The sequence below is a fragment of the Physella acuta genome, unplaced genomic scaffold (genome assembly GCF_028476545.2).
Source record: "Physella acuta isolate Inbredline_101_S28 unplaced genomic scaffold, ASM2847654v3 ptg000447l, whole genome shotgun sequence".
NCBI lineage: Eukaryota > Metazoa > Mollusca > Gastropoda > Physidae > Physella > Physella acuta.
The window spans coordinates 161,112-177,786 of NW_026731966.1; the positions used below are offsets into that span (position 1 = coordinate 161,112).

The 16,675-nt window shown below is 36.3% G+C and overlaps 1 protein-coding gene and 1 long non-coding RNA gene across 2 annotated transcripts; both read right to left on the reverse strand.

Annotated features, from left to right (window-relative positions):
- Nucleotides 1–273: 273 nt before the first annotated feature.
- LOC131943217 (uncharacterized) lies at nucleotides 274–1,736 on the reverse strand. The gene is made up of 2 exons (XR_009386871.1): nucleotides 1,452–1,736; nucleotides 274–1,405 (listed from the first exon to the last, which is right to left on the reverse strand). It is a non-coding gene; the product is annotated as an uncharacterized LOC131943217 (long non-coding RNA).
- A 381-nt stretch (nucleotides 1,737–2,117) lies between these two features.
- LOC131943218 (translocator protein) lies at nucleotides 2,118–10,627 on the reverse strand. Its single transcript, XM_059303227.1, has 4 exons — nucleotides 10,622–10,627; nucleotides 3,634–3,735; nucleotides 2,629–2,844; nucleotides 2,118–2,461 (listed from the first exon to the last, which is right to left on the reverse strand). Exons 2-4 carry the CDS (start codon nucleotides 3,733–3,735, stop codon nucleotides 2,288–2,290), a joined length of 492 nt encoding a protein of 163 aa, XP_059159210.1. The 5' UTR covers nucleotides 10,622–10,627; the 3' UTR covers nucleotides 2,118–2,287.
- Between the last annotated feature and the right edge of the window lie 6,048 nt (nucleotides 10,628–16,675).

The window sequence follows — 16,675 nt, forward strand, 5'->3', positions numbered from 1 at the left end:
ATATATATATATATATATATATATATATGGACTGACCTAACAATATACCAAAGATATTTGAAGGTTGTATGCAAGAGTACACGACAGCATATGTGGTGTAATCTCAACTGCCCAGGAGTTTAAACTAGGGACTCATTGGTTTAGCAACAACAAGCTGTACCAACCTGACCACACCGACCCCTTATAGTGAGACAATGAATTAAATATTTTTAAAAGTTACTGCAATTTATTTATTATAAAGCAAAAATATGAACAAAAACCAATAAGTGTATAACAAATCAACTATTTATTTTCTACAATGAAAAATTCTGATCACACATAGATGCTTATTATATTACACAAGTCCATAATAAAACTAGTTGAATTGATTAACAAGTCACCTTGGTTTAACATTTCATGTTGCTGATGTAATTCTTGTTTAACAAGGCTCTTGTGAAGTGAAATAACAATGACTTATATAAATGTCTATCAGGGTGATCACAGTGGTCTCCCCTTAATTGCACACATAATGGTAAAAGAGGATAAAAATTGAACAAATATTACGAGTAAAAAAAAGCATGGCAGTAAACATTTTCCTAAAAAGGACTCTTCATTACTTAAGAAATTACAGTAAAAATAGAAACAGATAATAACATAACCATTTTTTGCAATTCCTATTTGAAACTGAAAGCATTTCCTAAAGTACCATATTATAACGGTACTAATTGTTAAATACATAACAGAAGTGAGCTGTTTTATACTGAAATATGATACACTGTAACCATGTGATTAGTGAGTCACGTGACACATCTTTCCCTTTATCCAATGAAGTTCAATATTTCAATATGATTTGAACTAGTAAATATTTAATTTAGATGACACAGCAATACAGATGTTATTTGTCTAGACAACTAAATTGTATGAGGCTGGTTAGATTTTATATTTTGATTGTCTACAGCAGGGGTCTCCAAACTACGGCCCGCGGGCCTGATGCGGCCCGGGATGTCCTCTCATCCGGCCCGCAGAGATCTTATTGTCCACGGAAAAAATCATTTGTTGGTGATGGCTGAGGAACTTTGCCCAGAAAAATCAAAGACATGCCTGGAAGAAACTGGCCTCGAACTGAAATTTGATATTAATGCAGCCCTCGGACTGAAAAGTTTGGAGACCCCTGGTCTACAGTAAAGATGTATGAATACAAATTGGAAAAGCAAAAAATGAAAGCATACATTCATGTGAATGAAATTAAACATTAACACTGTAGTATAGTGTCACTGAATAATTTTTTTTAAAAATGAAAGCGGTATAATCTATTGTACTAGATAAATATGACTAAACAAACTATGGCTATTATAGAGCACAGTAAAAGGTTACATTTATCTATGTATCATAAAACTACCAGTACAAGTAATTACTTTACATTTATCTATGTATCATAAAATTACCCATACAAGTAATTACTTTACATTTACACTTTCTATAATACATTAATGAGAATGTCAATTTAGAAATTAAAATAAATTCCAAGTAGAAAAATGTAAAAATTCCAAGTCAAAACATTTAGAAAACTTTCTGTTGCACAAACAGCTGGAGTCAAACATAAATTGCAAGAGATTCTTACTCTTCAACAGAAGAAAAATAAAAATCTACTTGACTCAGTGACCAAAACAACTCTGGGATTCAATACTCTTTTTGGTGCATGGAAGATCAAAAGGCAAAAAAATTTTCATAAAAAACGTTTTAATAACAAGCTTGTATGTAATAATGCACTAAAATGTAGGAAATAAATTATACGCTACTATTTAAATTACTACTATAAAGAAAAGCGTGGGTCACTTTAGTATCTATTGGATACCTTTACTAATATTTAGGAAGCGACCCTTGCTTTTCTTTATAGTAATTTAAATAGTAGCGTATAATTTATTTCCTACATTTTAGTGCATTATTACATAAAAGCTTGTTATTAAAACGTATTTTAAGAAAAAATTTTTTAGTACTTTACATGTTTTTATTTACAATAGAGTTAAACGACTAAAAACTATTCCGCAGCCATTGAACGTGATGATACATGTGGATAGAACTGCCTACTAATTTGGTCAAAATTTTAATTAATTCATAAAAAATTAATCAGGCGACCAATTAAGTGGAATTGAATGTCACGATGCATTGTCTTCTTGTCTTGACCCACATACCAATTACGAACCGTATCTGTCAGTTAGAAGTGCCTGCAATTTCGCTCAGCCATTTCGATCTAGACAGACAGACTGATGACAGACAGAGGAAGCTTGTAAAATGTAACATTTCATCTTTACTCTTTTTTTGGGTCAGGGTTGTCTCTCCAAATTCTGTAAGTAAGGACAGATGCAAATGAGACCCATCCCAGATAAGGCAGCATGAGGTAGGAAGCTGTTTCATTGATGCCATGGAACAGGTAGGTGGTTCCAGCGATACCTCCCCACAAGAAGACTATGTCAATCAGACCCTATGAAATAAAAATTTCAAGAATAAAAGAAAATGTAAAAAATACTGCTTGGGAGTTTTGTGACATTTTCTTTTAATATAAAATTAGTATTCATGAGGATAAGAAAAAAATCACTTAGGCCTACATTAAATCTTAATCTGAATCTTTCAATAAAAAAGTGAACTCACCCATTTAAGACTGTGTGCTCCAAAGAAAATTGGAGACCAGGCCCAATTTAAAGCCAGCTGGGTGCCATAAGCAGCAAGTGGTAGGGCAGCATCACCACCAAACCCACCACCATCACGCCACACCAAATAAGAGGCATAGCCCATACTACAGTAGAGAGCTGTCCAAACTGGTGGAAAGACTTGGTTTGGTGGACGCCATGAGGGAAGTTTTAAGCCCTGAAATGTAAACATTACCATTTTTAAAATAAACCAAGAGTGATCTCCCTTAAACTTTCTTGAACATTCTTATATAACACTAAGGGGGATGGCAACTCTGAATATAGACATGATTCTTAATCCATTTTTAATTACTTAAACTTTTTAAAATAGAATAGAATCTCGTAGAGAAAAGAATTGCGCACCAAGTGAATGCCAAACAATATGTATATAATAGTGTGGAATATTATTAGTACTTTATAAATGCACAGAAGGAGTGGGGGGGGGGGGGTTATCATCCTCAACGAGCTACTGATAGTGTTTTAAAGCAAATATTTTCAGTGGCAGCATTGGTAATGTCGAATTCACAAATTATGAATTACTGAAAAGTAGAAAATAAAACAACTAAACAGCGGCGTATTGTACGCCATGGGTCAGCTCGTATTAAGTAAAGTTCCTCTTTAGACCTAACAATCCATTGGGCTGATGAAGAAGAGTTCATATGTTTTTTGACCTAGCCACATAAAGAGATGGTGTGGTCAGCACTATGTCCAGCCGCCTTTACTTTCCCCATTGTAAGTCAGGTATCCCTCAAAGCTGGGTGGACTACAATCACAAGTCTAAACCAAGATCCAAACTCAAGACCTTGGTTAGCAGCCAAACGCCCCACTACTCAACCACACAGTTCCATGCCAAACTTATTAAGAAGATATTTTTATTTAGGCCTATTAACCAATTGACATAGAAAGTAACACCTGTAACTTTGAGCTAAAAAAGGTTAGATGTAAGGATTATCTACAGCAAACTTACCTCATACCATGTTTCTATGCTTCCACTGCTCCTAAAACCTGCAGCTATTGCTCCAATTTGTGGAAGAAAAATAGCAGCGGCAGGGGCAATATAGTCAGACATCTATTAAAATGAAGTAAATGATTAAATAGCATGAAAATTTAATATTAATTTATTATAAAATGTACTAAAAAATAGGAGTTGTTGGGGTGGAAGATAGCTGCTTGATTATATTTGTTAGCTGAAATGCAGGCCTATTTATTAGTACTAATAAAAATAATACGGAGGCCAATCCATCTGCCCAGAGCAAGTACCTACAAACAAAATGATGAAAGGCTGATTACATATTTTTACAAGTTTTTAAAGAAAACAATTTTGTTTTATTATTTTTTCTACCCTCTAATCTCAACTAAAATAACAAAACATTTGCAGATCCATATCTACTTATTTCTAGCATTCAAGATGATCTAGATTTGAGAATCTAGATCTAGATTCTACTAAGGCATAAATCTATATACAGATAAAAATCTAAATATGTGACTATACTATTATGCATTTAACCAGACAGCCACAAAACTTTGGGAGTACCCTCTGAGGAAGGTTTCTGCGATGAAACAAAACTTAATTATCAGAGGAGCACAGTGGCAGCGTGCTGTTTGACACCCTGGATTCCCCAGCAACTATCATAATACCTGATAACTGATAAGGTGTTCTGCACAGAGGGACGATGTGTCTGGGATTCAAAGTGTTGATTCTAAATACCATCCTTAATGTATAGTATCATGCCTTGCAATGATGCATTTCTACTTTACCCATTACCATGAAAATCTTAACTGACATGAACATTGTACATAATTTTTTAATTTCAAGAAAAAAAAATCGAAATAAATAGAATACATTCTAGATCTAGATCTATCTATTATCTAGATCTAGAATCTAGTACACTACACAAATAGTACTACACATTCAATTTCAATATTCCAAATTTTGAATTTTTCTCAAATTTTTACAAAATTAATTTAAAAAACTAAACCAAAAAATTCATAAAGAAATACTGAAATAGTTCAGAAATAGGCCTAGTGATTTCCTAACGGTAAAATCTTAGTTTAGCGTCGTAAATTCGGCCAAAACTAGTAATGTGGGAGAGAGTGAATTAATGAATATGTCATTAAATATGAGTATATTTTCGTATATTTTAATAAAATATTATAAATAATTGAATAATAGATCACCATTGATGGTTAAATCAATTTAAATATCCTGAAATTAATTTTGGTAAAATCTTAGTTTAGCGTCGTAAATTCCAACGTAGCTAGTAATGTGCGATGAAGGTAACTAATGAATATTTCTTTCATTTGGCCATATTTATGTCATATTTTACATAACATAACAGATAATTGAATAACAAATCACAATCCAAGACCAAACCAGTCATAAATATCCCGGAATAAACTTTAAACTACCCCGTTCGAGACAACAATGAGTAAATACAAGCAGCGGCCATGTTTTAAAAACAATAAATTGTCTATTCGCATGTCTTTTGTGTTGATTATGTGGTTTAATATGATTGTTTTGTATTGTTTTAATATATGCCGGGGGGGGGGGGGGTCGTCCATAAAAGACGTCACACTCGTAGGGGGGAGGGAGGTCCGTAATTTTGTGACGTTGTGTGATGAGGGGGAGGGGTTCAGATGGTGCGACGTCACACTTTTGCATTTTAAAAAAGCAATGTTACAAAACGAATTTTAGCGCGTTTTAAAAAACTGTTTTAATACATTGTAATAACAATTGATTAAAATACTCTATTTTGACAGAGTTCAGACAAGATTTTGGAAAAATATAGCTGTTTAAAAAAATTCAACTGCAATTTTGAGGGGGGGGGGGGGTTGTAGCCTGAGGTGTGACGTCATTTTAGGGGGGGGGGGTCTGGCTTTTTGTGACGACGTGTGACGGAGGGGAGGGGGGGGGGTAAAAATCGTCAAAAAAGCGTGACATCATTTATGGGTGACCCCCTGTATAGTAATTTTTCTTTTTTTTAAATATAGTTGACATGAATGACTAATAGACCTTATCAGACTTAATAGTGTGCACCCAAGACCACAACAATTGTTGGGAGGTCGAACTTTTGAACACTTTATTTGCAGTAAGCAAATCAATATTAGATCGCTCATAAATGACGTCGCTCTTAAGATAGTAATGACAGCGTGCATTATTACAGAGCAAACATATGAACGTATTGTTTCAGATAGAAATTGTGATTTGTGGTGGGGAGAGGTTGAGTAGAACTCAGCGATGTGATTTTGGAGACGGGTCAGGTTTTTTTTTTTCGTGAAAACGGGATGGTTGTGGGGGAAAGACCAGCTGTAGAAGTATGACGCGTCATTCATTGGTGATCCATTTTCTCAGTGGGGACGAAAGAACTATTAAGAAGGGTCAAGAAATGTAAAAAGCTTGCCGAGTCGCGTTTCTTGAACCCTACCTTTTTCATTCCCCCACTTAGCACATCGTCACCGAGTTAACGCTCGCACGTGACGTCATGTAGCGGTACCGCCGACCGTTAGGCAAATTTTATAGAAAAAAAAGCACTGCCTTTTTGACGCTTTTTCGACGTTTAGTTTGATTACATAAGTTGGTGTTCATTAAACAGCCCCTAACACATCTATCACTCGTCCATTTAAACGTACGTAGTTATTTCTGCAAGCTTGCTGTCTTGATACTTTCGGCCCTTTAAAAATGTATTAAGCTCACACCGTATAGAACTAGACTACCCATATTAAGCTCCAAAAGAAGCTTGGTGAAAACAGGATGGCCGTCCGATTTTGTAGCTGCTCTGCGCTTTATAAAAACCACAATAAACGATAAGATGACACTTATATTAAAGTAAATTATAGTTCTGAATCTTGATACATTAAAAGTGATATTCGGAAATTAAGAGCCAGACAGTCAACATGATATTTCAATTTAAGTTTAAGTCCAAGAAAATAAATTTCCTCAAACGATGGAACATTACTAAATTTTCGCGCAGTTTAGCGAAATTGAATTTAAGTATTTACGTCATCTTACAAAGCGCGATAGCCTACCGGTGCTCTAACGCGGTCCATGCTAATGGCCGTATTCCTAACACCCCGCATTAGACGCGGCTTATTCGTCGGCAGGCATTTGGTGGCAAGCCTTTTTGACGGGGATAATGTGTTGCGGCCGGTTTGCCGAATGTCTTAAACTAGCAGGCTTGCAACATTTGTGATGATTCGTTTTAAGCAAGGTATACATATACTAATTAGGTAGTCCAAACTGAAATTAACTATTGATTGCAGACTTCTGGAGTGAGTATGTCATGAAAGAACTTTTAATTGTAAGCTCTATGCCACAAATTTTATAAAAATATCTTAATAAATAAAAAAGTTATGCGATTTTTAAAAAAGCAAATTTTGGTAAAAAACTGATTTTTAAAAAGTGCCATTTTTGAGAACCCATATTTTCTAAACTAAATAACATAGAAGTGTAGAAATTGGTAAGGTTACTGCAAAGTGTGTAATATATATGCCCAATTTTTTTCAGTCATCTAAAATGAGTCTTTCTAAGGTAAAAAAATAATTGAAAATGACAAAAATGCGTTTTGGTCACTTTTATTTTCAAATTTTTTTTTTTTTTTTTTTTTTTTTTTTTTTTTTTTTTTTTTTTGCTTTGGACATAGAATAACTCTAAAACTATTTGGTGGTAACATTAACAGGAATAATGTGTTCATTATTTTCAAAAATCACATGAGTTAAAATATTATTTTTAAAAAATGCCACAGTTATCTAGAGCAGGAGAAACAGAATCAAAATTTAGTGGAGTAATGTAATGTAATCTAATAAAGACGTGATGCCTACAAGTAATGCAGCAGTTTCTGCTACATTCAAACCCATTGGGTTGATAACTGCTTTGGGGGAACAGTTTTTAAAACGACAACTCCACATCTTTGTATGTCTAGTAACCCCCAACCTTGATCTTGTTGAGCATCAAGAGTAAGTGATATGTTTTGGGAACTGTAGTTGGGGGTGGGGGGTGGGCTTGGCCTTCTTCCCTTCCCTTGTAAGGAAAGTTCTGGATAGGCCACCATAAATGTCTCCAGCTATGGAATAAATAATTGATTTAGTGATTAATAAAATATAATTAGATTTACTACTAGCCTATTTTGTAGGCCTACTATTTATCCTGTGACTGTAGCTGGAAACATGAAAAAGCCTGAAAACACCTTTTTGTTTAAAGAAATGTAAACTTGATAGTATATTTTGAACATTAATTCTATTGAATGAAATATTCGTTGTTTGAGCCACAATGGTTGAGATATCCAATGATGAAGGTGCCATACTGTAGTTCTCAACATCATATAGGACAACTTAACTGTCCTTCATTGTTACTATATGCATATAAAATAAATAAATAATGAGAAGTACTACTTACACTTACAACTAATATAACATTTAAAACTAAGTCACAACATGTACAATCTTATTAAATTGCACCACCATCTAAAAATTGATCTGGTACATTTTATTAAGGAGACTGGCGCAGACCATTTCACATTATTCAGCAGGGGAATCAGAATCAAAGTGCACAACAGAAAATTAAAAATTAATCACATTAGTCCTTAAACTTTAGTGTCTTTTGTTTTAAATAAATTGATAAAAATGTATAGTTATTACAATTATAAGTTTCTTTTGTGTTTCAATAATATTTTATAAGTATTTAACCTTCGTTCCCTGTAAATAATTGAGTTCGTCCACATAGTAACCAAAAATGTCTGGTGGCCATTTTGAATTTGTCGATTCATAATTTTGACGCGATAGTCCAGATAAACTGTAGTAATACGACCCTATCATTAATCCCATTCGATAGATTTTAAAGAATTAGTAAACACTAGCATCTAATAGTTAAGTGCATCCATATTTTAAGTCCCTAGAATGTCCTGAATTAAATAGCTTCACGTTTAAACACACCCTGTGTACAAGCGTAGTTCACACGCTAAAACCGTTGACTAGTAGGGTTCAAATTTACATTAATAACGTGTGCTAATTAAACCAAACTGACATTCAAACTTAAAATTCATTTATTAAAATGGAAATGAAACTTTAAAAATGATACTTACAACTTGTTTGAAGGCTCTAGCAAGGGTAAAATCCGTTTAGCATCATCGGTCGTCAACCTTTAAAACCGTTCGGCGAGCAACTGACTAGGGGCTGAAAGTTGACTCGAGGGTTATATGCTTATTGAGGGTACGGCTTCGCGATCGTAAATCAGAAAGACTTGAATTTACAACACAAAGTAGTTATAAAAGTGAACTTTACATCGGTGTAAAGATTGAAACAGAATTAGTTTGTTTTCGTGTATATATCGTCATTTAAAGTTTAAAAACTGATTTTTTAAAATGAAATAAGCAAGTTATTTTTTCAATTTATACATCAAACGATAGACTAGAATTCGCTCTTTAAAATGACATTAAGATTATGCTTCTACGATGCTTCGTCGCGAAGCCGCAACCAAATGAAACAGTGTGGGGTCGATCGGTACACGCAAAACGGTGAAATTTGTTGCCGTAACTGATACTTTTCAAACAAATATCAAACACATTCAAACATATGTTACAGATATACAAATACCAGATTACGACAGATAAAGGCTTAAACTTTATTGACATATAATTTTTATTCTTATAGGACAACTAGAAGTAGTGAAATTTTATTTTTGAAAACCGCAAAAACTGACCCTAAAACGCACTTTTTCGCCAGTTTGGACTACCTATACTAATGCCTATTTATCGTTATTTTGATTGAACAAAGCATTATACAGGTTCTCCATCAACCATCTAGGTATTTTTCCCCGTTCACCTCCTTTCATGAGACCGACACGTCATAAATTGCAAAGCCGCCAGAGTTGACGTCACAAATCTTCACTCACTCCCGAGGCAAATCATATGTGACATCATTTATGGACAACCCCATATCACTCACTTGTGTACTTGATATTGACAATTTGACAACAAAGGATAACCAACATGTGTCTGGCAGGTGGAGACTTGCAATCGACCATAATGACAACACGCACTTAAGGGGTGGACTGGCTCATTGTTTTAGATGATGTTTTACGAGGGAAGCTGGTGGATAATACATTTGTCTCTCTGTATATATAAATGATGACAAACATTTAATGTTGTCAAAATTATGGTTAGAGATCTTAGATAAGGCAGAGTGAAGCGTAATTTTTTACATTATGACTTGATGTGACATTGACGACAAAAATATGACGGAGGTTGGGGTTTAATTAAGGTAAAGAGAAGTAAAAAAAAATGTCATAAGTTACGATAGAATTACTAATAATTATTATTGATGAAAAGAAAAACCTGAAACTGAAATGAAAATAGTGAACATTATAACAATAAGAAAAAACTCACAACTATTTAGTAATAGTAAGATCAAATAAACATTAGTTTAAAAAAAAAACGTGATTAAATACATGGATACAAGTTGCATCTCACAATGCTTCTAGAATTAATAAAGTTCTTTGTTAGGAAATTCACATTTTTAAAAAAAATGCTTTGTAATATGGACTATACAACAAGACGATCATATTTAAATACATTTTCATATGAATAGAAATGAAAGGGAAGCTACTCTCAATAACATTTTCTTAAGATGGCTGCTGTTTTTAATAGCAAATTTACTATCTCGAACAGGGTTGATAAAAATTAATTTCAGGATATTTAAATTGATTTAACCATCAATGGTGATCTATTATTCAATTGTCTATAATACTTTATCAAAATATACGAAAATATACTCATATTTAATGACATATTCATTAATTCACTCTCTCCCACATTACTAGTTTTGGCCGAATTTACGACGCTAAACTAAGATTTTACCTAAAGTTTTATTATTGTACCAGCTTTTAAACAATCGTATTAAAACTTTTCAGTAATAAATAAAGACTAGCGATTTTTTCATCAGATGCAACCAAGCTCATTTACTTTAGTTGCCATGTTGTTTATGTTTTTAGAGATTCAGGGGAAACCACTCTAACTTAAATTTCAGATGACAGCTGTTTAGGCCCTATAGAGGAACTTGTCGTCCTAAACTGGGGGGAGTAGATAGAGAGTTTATAGATAAACAAATTGTCGTCCTAAGCTGGGGGGGGGGGGGGGTGGTAGATAGAGAGTTTATAGATAAACAAATTGTCGTCCTAAGCTGGGGGGGGGGGGGTGGTAGATAGAGAGTTTATAGATAAACAAATTGTCGTCCTAAGCTGGGGGGGGGGGGGTAGATAGAGAGTTTATAGATAAACAAATTGTCGTCCTTAGCTGGGGGGTGGTGGTAGATAGAGACTTTATAGATAAACAAATTGTCGTCCTTAGCTGGGGGGGGGTGGTAGTCTGGTAGATAGAGAGTTTATAGATAAACAAATTGTCGTCCTAAGCTGGGGGGGGGGGGGGGGTGGTAGTCTGGTAGATAGAGAGTTTATAGATAAACAAATTGTCGTCCTAAGCTGGGGGGGGGGGGTGGTAGATAGAGAGTTTATAGATAAACAAATTGTCGTCCTAAGCTGGGGGGGGGGGTGGTAGATAGAGAGTTTATAGATAAACAAATTGTCGTCCTAAGCTGGGGGGGGGTAGATAGAGAGTTTATAGATAAACAAATTGTCGTCCTTAGCTGGGGGGTGGTGGTAGATAGAGACTTTATAGATAAACAAATTGTCGTCCTTAGCTGGGGGGGGGGGGTGGTAGTCTGGTAGATAGAGAGTTTATAGATAAACAAATTGTCGTCCTAAGCTGGGGGGGGGGGTGGTAGTCTGGTAGATAGAGAGTTTATAGATAAACAAATTGTCGTCCTAAGCTGGGGGGGGTGGTAGTCTGGTAGATAGAGAGTTTATAGATAAACAAATTGTCGTCCTAAGCTGGGGGGGGGGGGGTGGTAGTCTGGTAGATAGAGAGTTTATAGATAAAAAAAAATGGTCGTCCTAAGCTGGGGGGGGGTTGTTGGGGTTAATAGATAGATTTTTTAAAGGAACGAAAAAAGAAAAGAAATACCTACAATATCAAATCAATTATAAAAGGACATACAATATCACTACAAATATAAAAAGACCTACAATTTCGCAGCAATTATAAAAAGACCTACAATATCACAACAATTACAAAAAGATATTTAACATCTTTACAGATGAAGCACATCTTTACACACAGAGCACATCTTTACACATAGAGCACATCTTTACAGATAGAGCACATCTTTACACACAGAGCACATATTTACACACAGAGCACATCTTTACACATAGAGCACATCATTACACACACGGCGCACAGAAAACGTTAACATATAACATCAAAAAAACATCTAAATTTGAATTAGCAGCCCGAGTATAGTTGTAAACACGGCAATCTAATAACCAAAGTGTAAAATTTAAAATATTACCTATCAGTGGCGTAGCCAGGATCGTCGCAAGGGGGGGGGGGGGGTTCCAATTTTTACCCGGGGACAAACTTTCGATTTGCACCCACCCCCCCTCTAACTTTCGATTTGCACCACCACCCCCCCACCCCCCTCAAACTTTCGATTTGCACCCCCCCCCCCTTATACTTTTTATATGGCGAAATTTCTCGGCCTTAAAGTTCTTACGATATGCTACTTTTTGAAAGTTTGTTATACAAGTATTATATTCCAAAGGTTTTCGAGAAATCCGAAAGTGATTAAAGTAGTGTTTTCCGGTTGCCGGAAATCGCTCAAAAGTTAAAAAAAATTCTACGAACAGGAGCTAATTTATATATATAAAATTTAAAATTTCTTCCTCTTGAAATGATTCAAGTTGACATGTTCAAAAGACAGTAGAAAAAAAGTCCACTTCCGTTTACCGGAAATCACTCAAAAGTATAAAATCTTCAACTTAAATACACAATTTCTTCCATTTTCAAACAGTGCGGTGTCCACTTGCTTGAAAATATAGCCTAGACTATGCCTAAGTCTAGGCAAGATTACAACAAAAAGTTGATTTTCAAGTGTTTTTATTAAATTTTCGGTATTGTTTTATTAAGATTTTTAACGTAGTGTTTACACATTTAACTGCCGCAGTGAAATAAAGAAGTAAAGAACTATTATTATGTTTTGAGTTCTTTTTAACATTATTATTTTAAAAGTTCTCGGGGTTTTTCAAATCGTTGTTTCATTTTTTTTTTTTTTTTTTTTTTTTTGCAGTAAGGGGATATAACCAAGCGGAGACAGTTTTATGTAAAAATATTTACTGAGTATTTTCCCTTTGTATTGAAATTTTAAACATTCTTTGATTCATTGATCACCAAAAATAATTTATAAAGACAAAATTAGAAAAAAAATTTAACTAAAAGAATACATTTAACCAGTAGCGTAGCGAGGGGGGGGGGGGGGACATATGTCCCCGGGCGCCGACCTTAAGGGGGCGCCAACATGGGTTGGAAAAATAAATTGAAAGGTTGAGGGGGGGGGGGGGGAATGCAAATCGAAATCTCGAAGGGAGGGGGGGATGCAAATCGAAAAGTTTGTCCCCGGGCGCCGGGAAGGGTCGCTAAGCCTCTGCATTCAACACATTTTTTAAAAATTCAACAGTGCGACACTTTCATCACATGCATATCTGAACCATATTGACTCAAAAGTCAGAGCCCCCCCCCCCCCCTCCCGTAGGTGTTTGAACAGTCCGTTAAAAAATACTTCTACGTATTGTAAAAACAAATATCTTTCTTAACTTTGTACGTTTGTAGATAATAAAAAAAAAATTATATGTTCGTTGTTTTTCATGATTGTTTCCCTTGATCGTGTCGTCAAACCAACTGATATTTTATTGTTAGATTCTCCACGGTGAAGAACACGCATACAACGTTCCTGCTACCAGTTGCGCGTTCATTTCGGACTATTGTATCTGTTTACATGAGACCTTTGTAGCTTTTGTTTTCAAAACAAACTTTCAAATATTTTCCTTTCTACTCCCTCCTCCCTTCAATCCTCCCCCCCTCCCCACTCAACAATACTTATTACAATTTGAACAAGTGAAATAATTTTGGTAGATTTTAGATTTCTACTAACTGGGTTAACCTGACCCAGATGTCAAACATGTTGCAGGTTGTGTGCATCGATTTCGTCACACGCCTCGAACACATTGTCACACACACCTGGACACATGCACACTTTGATACCCACATAAAACACATGCACACTTTCATACCCACACAAAACACTTGCACACTTTCATACCCACACAAACTCTTCTACCTCACACACCACACTTTCATACTTGAACACCCACACACCACACTTTCACACTTGAACACCCACACAACACACTTTAACACCCACACACCACACTATAACACCCACACACCACACTGTAACACCCACACACCACACTGTAACATCCACACACTAAACTATAACACCCACACACCACACTTTAACACTCGTACACCACACACCACACTTGAACATCCATACACCACACACCACACTTGAACACCCACACACCACACTTTAACACCCGTACACCACACACCACACTTTAACATCCATACACCACACACCACACTTGAACACCCACACACCACACTTTAACACCGGTACACCACACACCACACTTGAACATCCATACACCACACACCACACTTTAATACCCGTACACCACACACACTTAAACATCCATACACCACACTTTAACACCCACACACCACACTTCCACACTATAACAGCCTACACGCCACATAAACAACAATCTGTAGGCTACATGGCTTCACATTACGATATATTTTCAAAAACAAAAAAAATTCAAATATTTTTTTTAATTTTTTATTTTTTATTTCACCAAAAATGGTTATTTCGTTTTTCAGATTTGAAACTGTTTTTAAACTCATAATCTGGCCTAAATGACACAACACAAAAAAACAACAGAAACATCAAATATTTTCTCAACAATGGAAACATCATATTGTCTTAGCAATGGAAACATCATATTGTCTCAGCAATGGAAACATCATATTGTCTCAGCAATGCTTGTTATTGGCGGGGATAAAGTTGGTGGTGTTGACCCCCCATGACCTGAGGCTGTACTTGAGAGATCCCAGAATTGTTGGGGGGTTCTGGATGTCCCGTACTAGGATGTAGGCCGTCTCTGTGGGGGACGGGGAGGTTCAGACATCCTAATTAATGAACACAGCGTGCATAGGGGAGCTTATAAATGTAAACTTCAAAATTATTAATGAAGCTAATTTAAAAAATCTATATAACAGATTATATATATATATATATATATATATATATATATATATATATATATATATATATATATATATATATATATATATATATATATATATATATATATATGTGTGTGTGTGTGTGTGTGTGTGTGTATGTATATATGGACTGACCTATTTTTATACCAAAGATATTTGAAGGTTGTATACAAGAGTACACAACAGCATATGTGGTGTAATCTGTGGTGACGATGTACAAGTTGACATAGCCATTGCCGTAGCCTGAAATAGACATTCACTCACATACACGCTTAGCTTAAAATAGACATTCACTCACATACACGCTTAACTTAAAATAGACATTCACTCACATAAACACATAGAATGAAAAAGACAATAACCCCACATTGGTTGAAATAACCAAGTTTTGTTTGAAAACCTGACATTCGTCTCACATCCCATTTATCTGACATCCACATCCCATTTACCTGACATCTGTCTCTCATCCCATCTGTCTCTCATCCCATCTGTCTCTCATCCCATCTGTCTCTCATCCCATCTGTCTCTCATCCCATCTGTCTCTCATCCCATCCCTCTCTCATTCCATCTGTCTCTCATCCCATCTGTCTCTCATCCCATCTGTCTCTCATCCCATCCCTCTCTCATCCCATCCCTCTCTCATCCTGTCTATCTCTCATCCCATCTGTCTCTCATCCCATCTGTCTCTCATCCCATCTGTCTCTCATCCCATCTGTCTCTCATCCCATATGTCTCTCACCCAAACTGTCTCTCATCACATCTGTCTCTCATCCCATCCGTCTCTCATCCCATCTGTCTCTCATCCCATCTGTCTCTCATCCCATCTGTCTCTCATCCCATCTGTCTCTCATCCCATCTGTCTCTCATCCCATCTGTCTCTCATCCCATCTGTCTCTCATCCCATCTGTCTCTCATTCCATCTGTCTCTCATCCCATCTGTCTCTCATTCCATCTGTCTCTCATCCCATCTGTCTCTCATCCCATCTGTCTCTCATCCCATCCCTCTCTCATTCCATCTGTCTCTCATCCCATCTGTCTCTCATCCCATCTATCTCTCATCCCATCTGTCTCTCATCCCATCTGTCTCTCATCCCATCTGTCTCTCATCCCATCTGTCTCTCATTCCATCTGTCTCTCATCCCATCTCTCTCACCCAATCTGTCTCTCATCCCATCCGTCTCTCATCCCATCTGTCTCTCATCCCATATGTCTCTCACCCAAACTGTCTCTCATCACATCTGTCTCTCATCCCATCCGTCTCTCATCCCATCTGTCTCTCATCCCATCTGTCTCTCATCCCATCTGTCTCTCATCCCATCTGTCTCTCATCCCATCTGTCTCTCATCCCATCTGTCTCTCATCCCATCTGTCTCTCATCCCATCTGTCTCTCATTCCATCTGTCTCTCATCCCATCTGTCTCTCATTCCATCTGTCTCTCATCCCATCTGTCTCTCATCCCATCTGTCTCTCATCCCATCCCTCTCTCATTCCATCTGTCTCTCATCCCATCTGTCTCTCATCCCATCTATCTCTCATCCCATCTGTCTCTCATCCCATCTGTCTCTCATCCCATCTGTCTCTCATCCCATCTGTCTCTCATTCCATCTGTCTCTCATCCCATCTCTCTCACCCAATCTGTCTCTCATCCCATCCGTCTCTCATCCCATCCGTCTCTCATCCCATCTGTCTCTCATCCCATCTGTCTCTCATCCCATCTGTCTCTCATCCCATCTGTCTCTCATCCCATCTGTCTCTCATCCCATCTATCTCTC